At 45.3% G+C, this 16,986-nt stretch overlaps 1 protein-coding gene across 1 annotated transcript in view; it reads right to left on the reverse strand.

Moving 5' to 3' along the window:
* The window catches only part of PRICKLE2 (prickle planar cell polarity protein 2), a 309,591-nt gene extending 299,480 nt beyond the window's left edge, over positions 1-10,111 (reverse strand). The window contains exons 1-2 of the mRNA XM_014793514.2: positions 10,022-10,111; positions 9,165-9,250 (exon numbers count right to left, since the gene is read on the reverse strand). Of these exons, the coding sequence (XP_014649000.1) occupies positions 9,165-9,250; positions 10,022-10,063 (128 nt within the window). The 5' untranslated portion in view covers positions 10,064-10,111. The remainder of the gene's footprint in view (positions 1-9,164; positions 9,251-10,021) is intronic.
* Positions 10,112-16,986: the final 6,875 nt, after the last annotated feature.

Genomic DNA, 16,986 nt, shown 5'->3' on the forward strand with positions numbered 1-16,986 from the left:
TTTAAAAAGTAGAAGATAAAATACATGCCTCAGAAAATTGTTTTGAGGACGACACGAGGTGATGCGTGAAAGAAGCCAAGCACACAGCAGGTCCTCAAAAATTTTAGCTCTTTCCTGAGAGCATCTCCTAGATAGTGAGGATTCAGTGCTTAGATGACTTGACTCAGAACAGCTGTCCCTGCCAAGTGGCAATGTTATTCCTATCTGCTGTTCATATCATCCTTCCAGTCATGCATGTTCACTCACTTGCTTCTTCAAATCAGTAGTCACAAAATCAGATGTCTACGCAGCCAGCCAGTATTGTAAACAAGTGAGGCAGACCAGGTGTATGTAATACAATAGGGAATGGTGGGGACTGTGAAAAAGTTGAACACACGTGTTCTATCTAAAAGGCAGGAAGGAATACAAGCCCAGAGTTGCCAGATATTTTAATTTTTCCAGAGAAAACCCCAAATTCAAATTTTACACAAAATCTCAAATGTTGGCAACTAATTAAAATTTTAAATCCTGTACAACGTCAACAAGATATAGATACAGGCCAGATCTTAGGAGTTTCCAAGGTGTGATGTTGGGTTCAAATATTGTACAAATATTCTCTTTTTTCATGTCTTAGAAGAGAGAGCTTCTACTTAAGGACTGGTGATCACATAAATGGAAATGGTTAGCAAGGCATACTGGAAACCACAAACACTCATACTTATTAAGCAGGCTTGGGTAAAACGGATTAAGTATTGCCTTGATGATGTATGGCTTTCATCTTGGACATGAATTTTCATGGTCCAGTTGGTGGGCGCAAGGCACAAAAAAAGTCCCCTTTTTGTATACTGACCCCAGGGGCAGAGTTTAAATGTTATCTTCCTGTTACAGTTTACAAATTGTTTTTACAAATATCACATACACTTCACTTAAGCAACGAGATTGTGCGAGTATAGAGTTCAACTCTACTAAACTCCATTTCACCTGAAGTGTATATGTCCCTAGGTGAGGGTATGATGGGCAGTATGAATCTGCTACTCCATCAAGAATAGCTAATTCCATTAGAATCTAAACCCCCACACAAGGGGAGGGGGGAACTCCACTCTATCTCTCCTGAGTTAATTCCATAAGACAAGAATCATCACCCCTATTTAACAAACAAAGGGATGTGGCTCATGGTGTGGAAGAGAATTGTTCTCCGTCATAGAAACTAGAATTTCCAGGGCCATGAACCCAGGTCTTCTTACTCTTTATCCAGTTCTGTTTCTATCAAACCTTCTTGCAACCATAAGCACATATGGAGCCCATGATACACACCATGCACAGTGAGGCACATTACAGGCATTATCCTACTGAATCCTCACAACCACCTCATAAGACACTTAATATTATTCCCACTTTTCAGAAGAGAAAAATCAAGCCTCGGAAAGGTTAAGTCACTTGCCCAAGGACACTCAGCCAGTAAGAGGCAGAACCAAGACAACAATCCCAGCAAAATGCCTTCAAAACCTGTCCCCTTAACCACTCAGCTATAATGCTCCCATATAAGCCCTTACAAGCTTCATAGAAGTTTTTATGACACTGGCTGGAAATACACATTTCTCCCCAGAGATCACCCCCTTGGCTCTCCCATACACGAGGCAAGTAGAATCCCTTTGATCTCAAAATGCTCAATGATCTGGGAATTATTCCCTTTGGGGAATGCTCCCTCTCTCCACAGGGAAATCCCTCTAGGGTACTCATTAATCGCAGAGTTCAAGGATAACCTTTGAGCTTTTTCAACCAAGAAACCACAAAATAACAAATTTATTCGATTCTCCCTCATCCTTCCAACCTTAAACAGCAGAAGCATAAGGATGAATAACAACCTTTCAACAGAATGTGAGTACTACTTTCAGGATTAAAGACAAATACAACGTATTTTGAGAAAAAGATGACTGACATCAATGCTGCGTTTTCTCACTATTGATCAGGAATAAATTGTCACTCAGGACGATTAAACAAGAATTACAAGGTTGCTATACAAGCCAAGATGTTTCAAAGTTTCAGCCCAGAGAACACACAAATATACTCAATTTTCTTAAAGACTTGGGGGTGGAAGTTGGCACCATCTTTTCAGAGGAAATTTGACAAGAGCTCCACATAGGCAAGTTGTAGCATTAAAAAAGCTACCATCATATAGTATATAATAAGGAACAACGGAAAACAACCAAAGTGGCCATGAACAGAAAATTTTCAATTCAATGATAACCTATACAATGGATTCTAAAAGCTAATAAATGTATTAGATATTTTTGCCCTTAATATACTGACATGTAAAAACGTCCAAAAGGTATTTCTAAGTGTGAAAAAAATAGGTTATAAAAGACTATACAGAGAATGTATATTTTCTGTAAAATCTTCTTAGTAAATAATACTTTGAATGAATCCAAAGAAATAAACACCAAGCCATTAATAACATATATCTTGAGCTTCAGAGTCAGTAAACCATTTGTGTACAGGGCCAGGTAGTACATGCTTTCAAGTTTGTGGACCATGAGGGCTCTTAACCACTCAACTCTGCTATTGCAAAAGCAGCCATCGATAATAATAAATGAACGGGCATGGCTATGTTTGAATAGAACTTTATTTACGGACTTTGAAATTTAAATTTTGTATAATTTCTATGTGCCACAAAATATAATTCTTCTTTTGATTTTTTTCCAACCATTTAAAAATATAGACCATTCTTAGCTAGTAGGCCATTCAAAAACAGATAGCAGGCTGATTTTGTTCCACCACCTGTAGTTCACTGACCCCTGCTCTAAAAGGTATGGGTTTTCCCCTCTATGATATGCATGTTTTATATGTGTGCATATGTGTATGTGATTTTTAAATCTTTTATAATAGCCATGTCTCATTTCAAAATCAGAGATGACAATACAGATACATTGGGATGAACTGATACGGTTCCTCGGGAGAAAAACCCTATTAGGGTGTTTCAGCTTCTATCAGGCATATTATCAAATGTCAATGACATAACGTGAGCCAACCAGCAACCTTTTTAGCTGCTCAGTATCCTTCCCTCTCTTGAAGATTCCAGGCATAAGTCTCATACACACATCCATCTTGTTTTCCCTTTTCTTGGCACATCAGTTGACTGAGACAAAGTGTTTTTCCTCCCCAACCAAAATAATCGGTGGGAACCCATTTCTTAGCCAAATTACAATCCACTAAAGAAAACCAGGCCAGCATCTCCCCAAATTACGGCCCTACTCATCAATCAACACAATTGCCCGGGGAACTAAGGAAAGACGCTTTTCAAGGCGCAGTCTTGGCTGACCCAGCGAGCGCTGCCTCCGGAGCCACTGCACACGGCCAAAGCATCCTGCCTGGAAGGGCGCCGTTGTCTGGAGACAAACCGCTCTGCATAATTAAAAAGACCTCACAAAGCTACCACTGCTCTGGGCTTTCCATGTCAGCCTCTCATGAAAGTGGAACTCCAGGAGGCTTGTTCTGAAAGCCCGCCTTTTAATGCTCAAGTCAAATCTACATTTACCAGCAAAGCTCAAACGTTAAAGGGATTACAAGGAGCTTAGAATCCACTGGCGGTTCATTGATCTGGTCTTGCAAGCTTCATCTCTACGTGCCCTTTAGAAATGGCTTTGGTCTGTTCCGTGGTTCTTTGGTTGCCTTTGATTTTTGCACCATTCTCATCCAGGGTGGAGGGGATGTTTCCTTTAGCCCTGATTCCAAAGAGTTCTCAGATTCTTTTCTTCTAAAACTAAGAGAAGCTACTTGCATATTCCCCCAAATAGTCGTATAGACCGGGTCGGCAAACATTTTCTGTAAATAGCTAGACAGTAAATATTTTTGGCTTTGTGTGCCATACAATCTCTGTTGCAATTACTCAACTCTACCATTGTAGCATGAAAACAGCCACAGACAGTATGTAAACAAATGGGTGTGACTTTGTTCAGGTAACACATTATTTATGGGCACTGAAATTTTAATTTCATATAATTTTTACACATCATGAAATATTATTCTCCTTTTGATTATTTTTCCAACCATTAAAAAACGTAAAAACTGGGGCGGGCCTGGTGGTGTAGTGGTTAAGTCTGCGCACTCTGCTTTGGCGGCCCAGGCTTCGTGGGTTCAGATCCGGGGCATGGACCTACACACCACTCATCAAGCCACGCTGTGGTGGCATCCCACATACAAAATAGAAGAAGGTTGGCACAGATGTTAGCTCAGCGACAATCTTCCTCAAGTAAAAAGAGGAAGACTGGCAACAGATGTTAGCTCAGGACCAATCTTCCTCACCAAAAAAAAAAAAAAAGTAAAAACCTTTCTTAGAGCATGAGCCATAGAAAACAGGTAAAGGGTCAGATTTGGCCAGCAGGCTGTAGTTTGCTGACCCCTGGGCTAGACCGCTGCTGTTCAAAGTGTGGGCCAGCAGCATGAGCATCCCCTGAGAGCCTGTTAGAAATGCAGAATCTTAGGCCCCCACCTCAAGCATGTTGAATTAGAATCTGCATTTGAAAAAGATCCCCTGGTAATTCACATACAAGCTGAGTTTGAGCAGCCCTGGTCCAGAACACAGAAGTGTGAAGTCAGACAGGGTTGGAATACCATTGACCAGCTGGCTGTATAAGCCTAGGCAAGTTGTTGAACCTTTCTGAGACTCAGTGTCCTCATCTACTAAAATGGGTATAAGTAATTGCACTCATCTCCAAGGACTGTTGTAAGTGAAAGATAGGAAGGATGTAAGGCACTCACCTACCACTGTCGATGCTTTAAAAATGATAGCTAGTATTACAGAGGCTGACTGTTTTCCTACATCATTTTTGGAGAGATGAGAACGGTCATTCAGGATTTGCAAGTTCTAATCACTTCTGGGACCTGACAGGCCACCTAAATACTTGACGAGGTCCTTGAATGCAACTGGAATGTTGGAGACTGTGGTAACCAGGGGCCACGCCCACCTAAAGGGAGACCACGCTCATCCTGCCACTTACTGTCATGTAGGAAGTTGGCCTGATATTACCAAATCTTTGGATTTTCCAAGAGAAGATAGAAACCCAGATTTTAATGATAGAAAAAGCCCCCTTATTTAACACACTGTGCAGATCAAAAAAAACCCATCTGCAGGCTGGACTGACCAGAGGCCCCTCGTCTGTGACCTCTGCCTTAGAACAGAGAAGTAACGAGAGGCAGTGAGTCACAAGGAAACGGGGCCGGGTTTTGAGCCAAAGCCCAGCTTCATTCTCCTTAGCCAGGAGACCTGGGGCAAATCATTTAACAACCCTGAGCCTCAGTTTCCCCAGCAGGAAAATAATCACATCTACCTTATAGGGTTTAGTGAGGATGACACAGAAACATGTAAAACATGGAGGCACAGCTCTGCGCAGACTAAGTGCTCACTGTTGTCACTGCTGATGTTGCGTGGTATTACTACTACCATTTTTATTCATCAGTGCCTACACATTCAAAGGACATATCTTGACTGTAAAAATGGCTATTTTCCTCTCCTTGCTCAAACTGGTTGCAAACAAGGCCAATTAACCCCCACCCAGAAAGCTGTCCATAGTGGAGTACACTAGTGCTTAGTTATTAATGATTTTGTTCTGGCTGCAGTCTGTGAAGACGCCTTCATCTTTCTCTTAATGAAAATGCCCTCCTCGGCCCAGCCACTCGGGGCTTTCCCTAGCCTGCCTGCAGGTGCTGTGTCTTGCGGCGAGGTCACCTGTAGGGACGGCTGCACACCTTTTCTCCCCTAGCTCCTTAGCTGCCCTAGATCAGATGGAGGCAATAGCTTTGGGTGACAATTGTGAGCCCTCTGCTCTCCAACATGTGTAAGGCCGTGTGGGTTTTTTTAGAAATCCTAAAAATTCTCACATTTGGGAGCCAGCCTGGTGGCATAGTGGTTAAGTTCAGCGTACTCCACTTCGGTGGCCTGGGTTTGGTTCCTGGGTGCGGACCTACACCACGTGTCGGCCACATGCTGTGGTGGTGACCCACATACAAAATAGAGGTGGACCAGCACAGATGTTTGCTCAGGGTGCATCTTCCTCAGCAAAAAGAGGAAGATTGGCAACCGATGCTAGCTCAGGGTGAATCTGTCTCACAAAATAAAAATTCCCACATTTGCCACCTAAAGCTGTGGGTGACGATGAAAAATGAGGACGAGAATAGATCACCCAGGAAAATCCCCATAAAATATAACAGACCTCCACGGGACCTTAGGACTCTTTCCTCACAGAGGAAGCCCCAAAGTATGGGGAGCAATGTGCCACACACAGCGCCGGGTGTTTAACTCAGCACCTCTCAATCCTTAATGTGCACAGGTATCTGCTGGGGATCCGGATGAAGCTCAGGTCTGGATTCAGTACGTCTACGGCAGGGCCTGAGATTCTGCATTTCTAACAAGCTTCCAAGAGATGGTGACACCGTTGGTTCCTGCCCCAGGTTCCTCCTCCGTTTCTTCATTTAGGTCTCGGCTCAAATGTCAGCTCCTCAGAGAGCCCTTTCCTGACCGCCTTATGTAAAATGTAATCGTTTGCTGAATGAGGGCAGGAATCCTGTCTCCGTACCCCTAGCAGCGGCAGAGCGCCTGGCACAAAGCAGGCACTCAAATATTTGTTCAGTAGAGAGATCCCAGTTTGACAGCTGAGGAAAATGAAACCCAGGGAGCCTAAGCCATTCGCTCAAGGTCACACAGCTTGTCACAGCCAGCACAAGACGCCAGCCCAGCTCTGCCAGGACTTCAAAGCCCTAGATCTCCACCACACCAGAGGGGGAAGCAACGTTTGTTTACAACACACTTCCTCTCTAGAACTTTACTGCCCTCATGCTGGGAAGCAGTAACACAATTCTGTTCTGCTTTTAGGAGATGCCTGCTGTGTGGACAGTGGACTGGAGGGAGACCGGGGTGAAAGCTGAGATGCTAGTTAAGAGGCAAACAAGCGGTACTACTTAGGGTGCCGTGGTACTTTGGGGTAAGGAAAATTCACTCTCCTTGGGTCAGTCCAAAGGCAGCCTTTCAGCCTGCATCAGGCCAGCCTCGTCTTCCGGACACAGCTGTCTCTCCCAGGGGCTCGCGGTCTCCCCTGTCATTAGGCTGGAGGATACTGTGGATTTCAACTGCCAAAAAGAATATTGTGCTGTAACCCAGAAATGGTTGCCCCTCTTCTCCAAAAGGTCACCTGAAAGGATACCCATGGGGGAAAGGAGGGGGCAAAAGCAAGGAGCTGCTTCCTTTCCAGCAATGGGTGGAAATGCCATGAAAACCCCATTCATGGAGCCAAAGTGAAGCCTTTCTGCTGCTGGTGGGGAAACTGCTTCGGCATGAAAATCCGTCTCAGCCTAATGAAAGGGTCTCTTTCCAAAAGAAAGGCTCCATAATGGGCTGAAAATAAAACACTTGTTTCTCGTCACAAAATCAGCTGGGTTAACATGGCTTAAGGTTCTCCAAGAAGCTGTGGTCATGCAAGTCCAAAATGACCTGGACACCCAACATCCTCAAATGGGCTAGTCATGTTCCCTCCCAAGCAGTGGTTGAGAGGAAGCTAAAAATAATTATCAAAAGTAGCTAATATTTACTGTGTACCTGGTACTTAACAAACAATGTGTTTTCAATATCTCATTTCATCCCTACAATAACTCCGTGGGATAAGTACCATTATTACTGCTACTTAACAGGAAAACGGAGACCTAGGGAGAGTAAGTGACTGACCAGAGGTCAGAGGTCACAGATCCAGAAGGGAGGGGAGCCAGGCTATACCCCCACACTGTACCACTACCCCCACAGGCCTCTGGTCAGAAGTGGACTCAAAGACTCCAGAGTAGGGGAGGAAAGGGAAGCTGGAATCCCTCTCCTGTTCACTACTGTGCCTTTCTCACCCCCATGAAAGCACAAGATGCATCAAAACGGAAGCAATCCGTAGTTGCATCATACTGGATTTGGTTCACAAAATAAAGCTTCTACACCTATTCCCATGTGTCACCCACTTTCACATTTGGGACACACAAGGGACCACCCAGAGCACAGCTATTTGGGCTACAACATCCGCACCACTGATGGATGCCAATGTCTGCCCGTTACATATTCATAAAGTCGCCCGGCCTTGCCTCTGACACAGAAGTTATTAAATGCTTGGGAGCCATAAGGACTGTGCTCAGTGCCCTGAAACAAAGGCAAAGAGGCTGCCAGACCCATCTGAGGCAGGAACAAAAGCACTTAATTTCCGAAGGAGCCGGTTGGGAGTTTCCTTATAACTGGGTGTCCAGCACACATTACCATCCGGGAGAAAGTAGAGAAGAACACACAGAGGGGAAAAAAAAAATCAAAGCAGGCTTTTCTCCCTAGTATCCAGAAACAGCCTTCTTCAAAGGGGCACATGAGTGGTGGGGAAAGGGGGAAAGATGGAGTAATCAAAGAGGAACATGTTATGATGTTGGAGAATTTTCTCCTGTCACCAGCTTTTCCTTTTCATGAAGTTGCCAAGAAGGATGCACCTCTTCTCTTTACATCACCAAACAGAGACTGCAAGCCTGTACCCCAACTTTTCCCAGCCAGAGCCCCAGCAGCCAGATGCATTGGGAGGGCACCCAGATCCCTTGTCTCCCAAACATAATCATTCCAATCCAGGCTGGGGCTGCCTGGAAGTCAACATTCACGGCACATTAATAAGAAACATCTGGCCACCAAAGAGGGTTGACACAGCGCAGGCGGGCAGTGGTGGATTTGTGGTTGGGACCCAGAGTTACAGGGGCTGAATTAAAAACACAATTGGAAAACACCAGCTAGTCCAGGGCATCCTACACGCCCTGCACTATGGCACTTGGAAACACTGTCACACCCAAATTGAACCGTTTGGGGCTGAGTGACTTAGATACACAGTGTGGGGAGGAGGGACCCCAAACTCTCACATCAGAGAAATGCAGCTTGAGCGCAGCTCTCCTGCATCCCCCAGTGTCTGGCCACCACTTCCACCTTCAATATTTGTAGCAGATGTAGTCCCACTCTTAAAGGAACAGCCTTTGCATTCTTTCCATGTGACTTACAAGTGAGATTTACAAAAGGAGAAAAATAGACGTGTGTGTGTATATATATATATATATATATATATATATTCATATACATACATATATACTTTCCCCCCTACACTGTGGTGCCTTTAGGAATTGGATTTAAGGCGTCCTACCTCCATTTATGCAAGGCGAACCCGGGGCACTGGTCACCACAGGCGTTACATGGCTGGCCTCTTTCTATCCGCCCCAGTCCGGTCAACTTCAAAACAAAAAGACAACACAACCATGTTTCCACCACGGGGGGACCCTCCAAAGCCCCACTTGTGTCCCAGGCAGGAAGACCTGCCCCTCCCACCCCAGCTCATCTGATTTGACTCAAGTGTTCCTCTCTGGTGTGGGGGACGTGGGGCGGGGCGCTGCGTGTCCCTGGGGTGGTCTCCCGCCCAGGGAAGGGTGTTCGGACCCGGGCGGGCTGCCTCTGGCGTAGGCACCAATCCGCCAAGAAATGGCCATGGCTGGGGCTTTGTCTCCCCCAGACACCTTGGTCACGGGTTTCTAAGAAACAAAAGCAAGACCTTTCTGTTCCCCAGAGTCCCCGAGGAGCGACCATCGCGCTTTCGCCTTGGATCAGGCTGGTGCTCCTGGAAAGGGGGCAGCACAGGACACCCCAAAAGACAGCCCTCAAGTCAAGTCCGCGTCTAGAGCTCCAAGAGGCTGGAGGCTGAACCTTTGGTGCTGGGATTCCCATCTGCCTTAAGAGGCGAGGGAGGGGGCTTTCCGGGGCGCCCCCAGACTGTGACATACACGGCCACGGTTCCTGATCCCGCTCTCGCCCAGACTGCGGATCGGGACTTAACCCCTTCCGCGCCTTCGAGCGCTCTCGCGCGCCCCGGACGCGCCCCCGCCGGCGGGGTCGGCTTACCTGGGGCCACAGGTGCGTGGCCGCCGGGCGGAGGGAGACTGGGCAGGGGCGCTCCCAGCAGACCCGGGGCACCCGGAGATCGGCCCCGCTGGGGTGGGGGACACTCACCGAGCGGCTGGAGAGTCTTTTCCGGGAGCTCCGGCTGAACATGGCCGGGCGCCTCCTGCACGCAGCGCCGTCCGTCGGGCCGTCCGCACCGCGGCCGGGAGGGCGGGTCGCCTGGGCGGGCACCCTCGGCGGCCCGTGGCCTGGCTGTCTCCGCCTCGCAGCCCCCGGCTCGCTCCGGAGCGCACGCCTCCCCCGCCTCCCTTCCCTGTGCCTCTCGCTCTCCCGCCCGCAGGTCCCTCCCTCTCTCCCGGCATCCCCCCGCCCTCCCCGGGTTCGCCCCGCGGTCCAGGGGCCCTTCCCATCCCTCCCCCGCACCCGGCTGTGCCTACTTTCTCCCTTTCGCTGCTTCCTCGCCGGCCAGCTGGGGCTAACTCCCTTCCCTCACCTGGGCCCGCCCCCAAAGGCTCTTTCTTCCCTCACTCTTGCCGCCCAGGTTAGGGGTAGGGACCACTTCAAGGCCCCCTACTGATGTGCTGGGATAGGGGGTGGAGGTAGAAGGGATGGAGGTTAACTTTTTTAAAATTAAGGTATAATGCACATACAGTAAATTTCCCCGTTTTGGTGCACAATTCTGCCAGTTTTGACGAATTCATACAAACTTGTAACCACCAGCACAATCAATATACAGAACAGCCCCATCATCCCCCAAAATGCACTACTTTAAAAGAAGTTTGTACTGTGCATGGAATCTATTTAGTGTTCACTAAGTGTTGGTAGATGAGGAGGAGGGGAAGGAGGATGAAATATGTCCCTTTTTGATTGCACAGTGCCTGGACTACGGTAGATGCTCATTAAGTAACCGTTGAAGCATTGAAGGCAAGCTTTGCCACCCCAGTGCCTAGTGCCTATTCATTTTCCACCGCTTATTAGCTGGTGATCTTCCCAAATTAATTGCCTTCTTTGTGCTTGTCTCCTTATCAATAAAAATGATATAACAAAGTTCTACTCTCACAGCATTGTTGAGAGAGATGAGCTGGGACATGTACGGTTGTTATACTGTTATAACAGGCACAAACTGAGGGCTCATTAACGATAAGCTGTCAAAAAAAAAAGGTTGCAAGTTTGAGAGGTACAGGCCATCCACTTATCATTGATGTTTCAGCTCAAATACCACCTCCCCTGAGAGAACGTTTCTGACCCCCTATTGTAACATCTCTCACACGCACTCCCTCGGATCGCATGCAGCAAACCTTGATATGAGCTCCTTTACTTATTTGCCCTCACCCAAACTTGTCTTGTTCGCCTCAGTAGCTCTAGAGCCTATAACCGTGCCTGCATATAGTAGGGACTCCATAAATATTTGTCAAAGGAAGACATTCTTGTCACTGTCAAAAAAGATGATAATTCTCCCGGCTGAATGTTGTTCCAGAGGAGACATTGAACTTGAGTGAAGAAAAGCTGCTTGCCTGGGGTAAAGCAGCAAATGAGCAGCCAGGCCGGTCTACCTATCCCCCAAATTCAGGAGAATGGGGTGACGCAGCTTAGATACTGCCTGTGTTTCAGTGTTAGCTGATGACCTTCAATGCCCAAGGAGTAAGGTTTGATTTGAATTCCAGGCCAGAACTGGTGTGAGGTGAGTGAGGTCTTCCCCCTCAGGAGCAAAATTTACAGGGGCACCCACAAACTCAATAATCAAGATAATATTTTTTGGCAATATTTTAAAGAATCAAAATTAATGGCAAAAAGTCCATGATGAACAGAATATCAATATTTTAAATAAGGCAGGATCCTACCCTACACTTACACATTCCTGCCTCACTCACCTTACCCTAATCCTAGGCCTGGTGAGAATGCTCCAAAACTTAGTGACCTCGAGGGTAGACTCCCCTCTATTGTATTTCTCTATGTACCCACCCGCCTCCATCACCAGTAGATGGTACACTTGCAGAGGGTAAACACCATGGCTTATTCATCTCTTTATTTGCCCAGGCCTAGCGCAAAGTTTGGCTCAATTCAAATGCTCAACAAACACTTGTTAAATGACTAAACAGAAGGCAGTAGCTTTGGCAGGGGTCGGGGGCAGAGGGTGTTAGCAATTAAATTCCCGGGTTATAATCAGTACCGGTGCCAGATGCTCACCTGGCCGTCTCAGCAGGGCTACTGCATACCCAGCTCTGCACTGCACTGCACGTGGCTTAGAACTGGCAGAAGGGGGTCAGGAGGACAGTGCTCACATTGTGGCTGTCACCTAGTTGCATTTTAATTATGAAAATTTTTTAGCAAAGGTCAGTAACAAAACCAGTGCACTACAAGTTTCTAACAGATGGAACGAATGTATCTTGAGGAAGCAGCACCTTTAAAAATTCCCTGGAAGGGGCCGGCCCGGTGGCTTAGCGGTTGAGTGCATGCGCTCCGCTACTGGCAGTCCGGGTTTGGATCCCGGGCGCGCACCAACGCACCGCTTCTCTGGCCATGCTGAGGCCGTGTCCTACGAACAGCAACTAGAAGGATGTGCAACTATGACATACAACTATCTACTGGGGCTTTGGGGGAAAAAAAAAAAGGAGGAGGATTGGCAATAGATGTTAGCTCAGAGCCGGTCTTCCTCAGCAAAAAGAGGAGGATTAGCACGGATGTTAGCTCAGGGCTGATCTTCCTTACAAACACAAAAAAAAATTCCCTGGAAGGAACTACAGGGGCCGGTGGCAGCAGTCCTGCCCCATGTCTTGCTTCCAGATAGATGTGGTTGGGGAAGGGGCAACAGTAGCAATGCACTAGGGAACATGGTTTGAGTGTTTCTGGGCCTTTAACTTTGGTTGCTTGGTCAAAGAGGAGACATTAAGAAGATGTAAGTGGTCTCCACATGTGGTTTGAACAAGCCACATGTGTGAGGCTCAATTCTACCTCACAAGGCGCCAAGAGTGTTTCCCTGACACCTGCCATAGGAAGCACCTCCTCCTGAACGAGTCTCTCCTGGTCTTTCTCCTCGGAGCAGGAGCCAGTTTTCCATGGGCTTATTTCCACCTGAGGCACACATATGAGAAGTAATATCTTACTTATCTATTCAACAACCCCTTTATCTTGCTTAGGAAGATAAAGCTTAGTAACCCAGGAAGGAAAACACATTCTCCCTGTCAGCTGTCGGGGAACACCAGACAATTTTATTTTGCTTTATCACCGCATTTGCCCTTCAGAGACATCTTGGATGTATGTTCTTTCCTCATGTCTCAAGGCAGTATGGTTACTAATGGAACTTGAAGAAATCCTCATACACAGCTGTCGACATGGGAAGACGCCTTTGCTATAGTACAAAGTGGAAAAACAAAACCAGTATAGGCTGTTTGGATTTAATGAGTCTTAAAATATGCATCAAGAAACTGGAAAGAAACACACGAAACATTAAAATGGATTGATGGTGAAATGACAAGTTTTTTTCTTTTTGCCTTTTAAATGTATTTCCTATAATGAACATGTGTTCATTTTATAATCAGAGATGTAACATTATTTATCGAAATTGAGAATTCTGCCCTTGTGGCCTGAGGTCTTCTAACATCAAATCTGGATCAGGTGTAGCAAGAAGCTGTTTGTCTCTCCTTCCCTTGGCCTGTATATGCCCGTCTTGGGTATTTGGATTTCCTATTTTTTCTTGTGTAAATCTGGGACTCTTAAGCCAGGTGAAGCCTCTGATGCCGTGTTCCCACACACCTGTGGCAAACCTTAGGGACGTGTCCACATAGTACTTCCTAAAATAGGGAAGAAGAACACAGTCTCTCAGCACAGCCTCACCCAGGTGCACATTTCTTTCTGTTACCTACTAGAAACAATTCTGAGTGTTACAAAATGAGTAAAATCTCCCTGAACAGCAGCCAACACTTGGAAGATCCATCAAAGCGTCCTCCTAATCAGAAGTCTACAAACGGTATTTTGAAAAAGAGTGTGTAAAGCCCTGAGTGGTGAGGGAGCTGACGGGGGTGACTGGAGAGCTGATTCTCTCCCAGTGGTGGGATTATAGGGGACTTTGCCCTTTCTTCCCCATGCACACTCTTTTGTGGTCTACAAATTTTCTTGTATGAGCATGAAACCAACAGATATAATCATAAAAAATTAAATCAGGAGAGAACTGGAATAGACAGTATTGGTGGGTTAAATATTTCACAGGGCATTAAATCACCTGAAATTTATAAATTATTCTAATGTTTAAAGCAAAAATATTTGAAACAATAAAAAGTACTACGCTAAGGAGCATACATCCTTCTCTTTGAAAAGCCTCAGAATTCTGCAGGGCCATTGGCCCAGCTTATCCTAAAAATTAAACTACAAAAAAAGCATAAATATGTGGTTAAAGGATAGTCATGACAGTGTTGTTTCCAAGAGGAAAAAAAATCACAAATAATCTAAATACTTAACGTTAGAGGACCTGTTAAATAAATAATGGTGTATCCTTCCCGTGGAATTCTGCCCAGACATTAAAATTGTGTTGTAGAATATGGGGAAATTTGTATGAATATTGTTCTATTTGGAAAGCAGGTTACAAAACAGCAATATGAGTTTACGTTTGCGAAAGATCTGGGGTAGCTGTTATGCTTTCAAAAGTACACATTTATTTGAATATTGAAAAGTCCAGAGACTATAAGAAAAAATATCGCAGATTGTGATCGATTGTTTTGGGGTTTGAATTTCAAGTGATTTAATAGTTTCCTATTTTCTCATCTAATTTTTATAAAATGAATGTGTATTCCTTGTTTGATAAGTAAAGGTAAAAATACAAAATAGAGAAATAATTTTTTGCCTTTTTAATGTTCTAGAAGACTAGGAGGTCCTAAGTGGTAGAATGTAAATGATTTGTTTTTTTTCCTTTTTCTTATGTATCTATTCTCAACTTCTACAAGAAGCTTGTATTTTTTTTAATTTACTGTAATTTTATTTATTTATTGAAGTATAGTTGACATACATTATTATATTAGTTTCAGGTGTACAACTTACTGATTCGACATTTATATACATTACAAAATGATCACCATGACAAGGCTAGTAACCATCTGTCACCATACAAAGTTATTACAATATTATTGACTATATTGCCTATGCTGTACATTACATCCCCGTGACTTATTTATTTTATAACTGGAAGTTTGTACCTCTTAATCCACTTTACCTGTTTCGCTCACCCCCCCACTCAAGCATGTATTGTTTTGAATTAAATGCTTTTAAATTTGAAAATATAATGGATTTTACATATGCCTAAGTAATTATCTCTTAAGACAAACCCTAGTATTCTTTTGGAAGGAGAAATTTCAGGTCTTATTTCTTTGCAATTTTCTAAGTTTATTTTCCCCCATGACATATATATATCTTTTTTAGTAACAGAAAAATATTTTTTTGTTTTCCCCTCTTCTGTCACTCCCTTTAACCATGCATTTGATGGCTTTATAATACTGTGCTCCTCATTTTCCCAGGACCCCTATAAAAACACAAAGATGCAAAATTGACATTTTAATAATCCCTTACACTTATGTCTCAGTCTACTGTTTGCGAAGCACATTCATAAGTAACATACTGGAACCCCAAGACTCACAGGAAGATCGGAAGAGGAAACAAACACTCCCTGAGGTGGTGTGATTTGCCTAACATCTTATGCTGCTAAGAGAAGTGGTTCCAGAAGGAATGAAGCCCAGCTTTGTCATTCCAAGTTTTCATGATCGCTCACTGCCTTTGGGTATCTCACACACACACACACACACACACACACACACACACACTCACTCACTCATACAAACACGCACAGAAGTGTTCGGGGTTCCCTGGCGTACCCTGGGGTGGGAGCTGGGTACATCCAAGGGGGCACCTTTTAATTTACCCAAAGGTGCATGTGAAGAACCAGCTTGGGTCTGAGTGAACGGTGTATTTTGGGAAGTCGAGTGGACATCCTTCCCCCTTGACTACCCTTGTTTCCCCATATTCCCCAGCCTCTCTTCCTCCCTGCTTACCTTTCAAGGCTGTCCTCTCCTCAGCTCTCCTCAAGTCACTGTTGTATTCAAGGCTGTCCTTTCCTCAGCTCTCCTCAAGTCACTGTTGTATTCAAAGCTGTCCTTTCCTGAGCTCTCCTCAAGTCACTGTTGTATCATTTTCCTGCAGTGCCTTCTATCAAATGAATAGAAACCATGAAAAGGTGAGAGAAGAGAGCTTCCTGGCACCCATTTCCCCTGCTGTCCTAGTCTTTGCTTGAGACCATCGCGCAAACAAGGCTATTGGTTTGACACAGGGAGCTGATATTTCCCCTCAATCCTAACTCAGAAATAAATTCTGTCTCTCTCTCTCTGTCTCTCTCTCTCTCTGTCTCTCTCTCTCACACACACACACACACACACACACACACACTGCCATTTAATGGCCTCTATATCTCTCCAAGACATACAATTATTCAGTGGTTCTCAACCTTTCCATGCTTATCCTTTCAGATGGCAGAATTCTAGGGCTCACTTGAAGGGATTAAAACACTCTAGACTAAACAGGTCAGCACTCAGGACAAAGCAGTTGCTGCTATCATGTAAGAACCCTGCTCGGCCTTTTCAGTGGCACTCCAGCACTACGCAGTTTGGATAGAACAGTGTCTCTCAAACTTGGCTGAACATTAGGGATGACCTGGGGAACTTTTAAGAATCCCAATGCCCAGGCCACACCCCAGGCCAAATAAATCAGAATCTCCAGGGGTGTGGCCCAGGTATCAGCATTTAAGAACTCCTCCTGTGATTCCAATGTGCAGTCAGGAAGCAGAACCATTGACTGTGCGATGCTTTAGGCAAAGGAATCAACTGCTCAACATCCAGGTAACAGTTTATAACATATACCTAAAGAGGACGGGCCCAGGTTTCTAGAGTGCCTTGTGCTTGCTGTGCCTGGGTACAGGCAGCCAAGTGTGGAGCAGCTAGGACAGAGCTGAACTCTGCTCCAAAGGAGTAAAAGATTGGGAGGGGCATAGGGAATGGCCATGGAAGAGAGTCTCCTTATTGGCTGTGTGCACAGGC

Source organism: Ceratotherium simum, chromosome 5 (genome assembly GCF_057802395.1).
Source record: "Ceratotherium simum simum isolate JZ-2026a chromosome 5, ASM5780239v1, whole genome shotgun sequence".
NCBI lineage: Eukaryota > Metazoa > Chordata > Mammalia > Perissodactyla > Rhinocerotidae > Ceratotherium > Ceratotherium simum.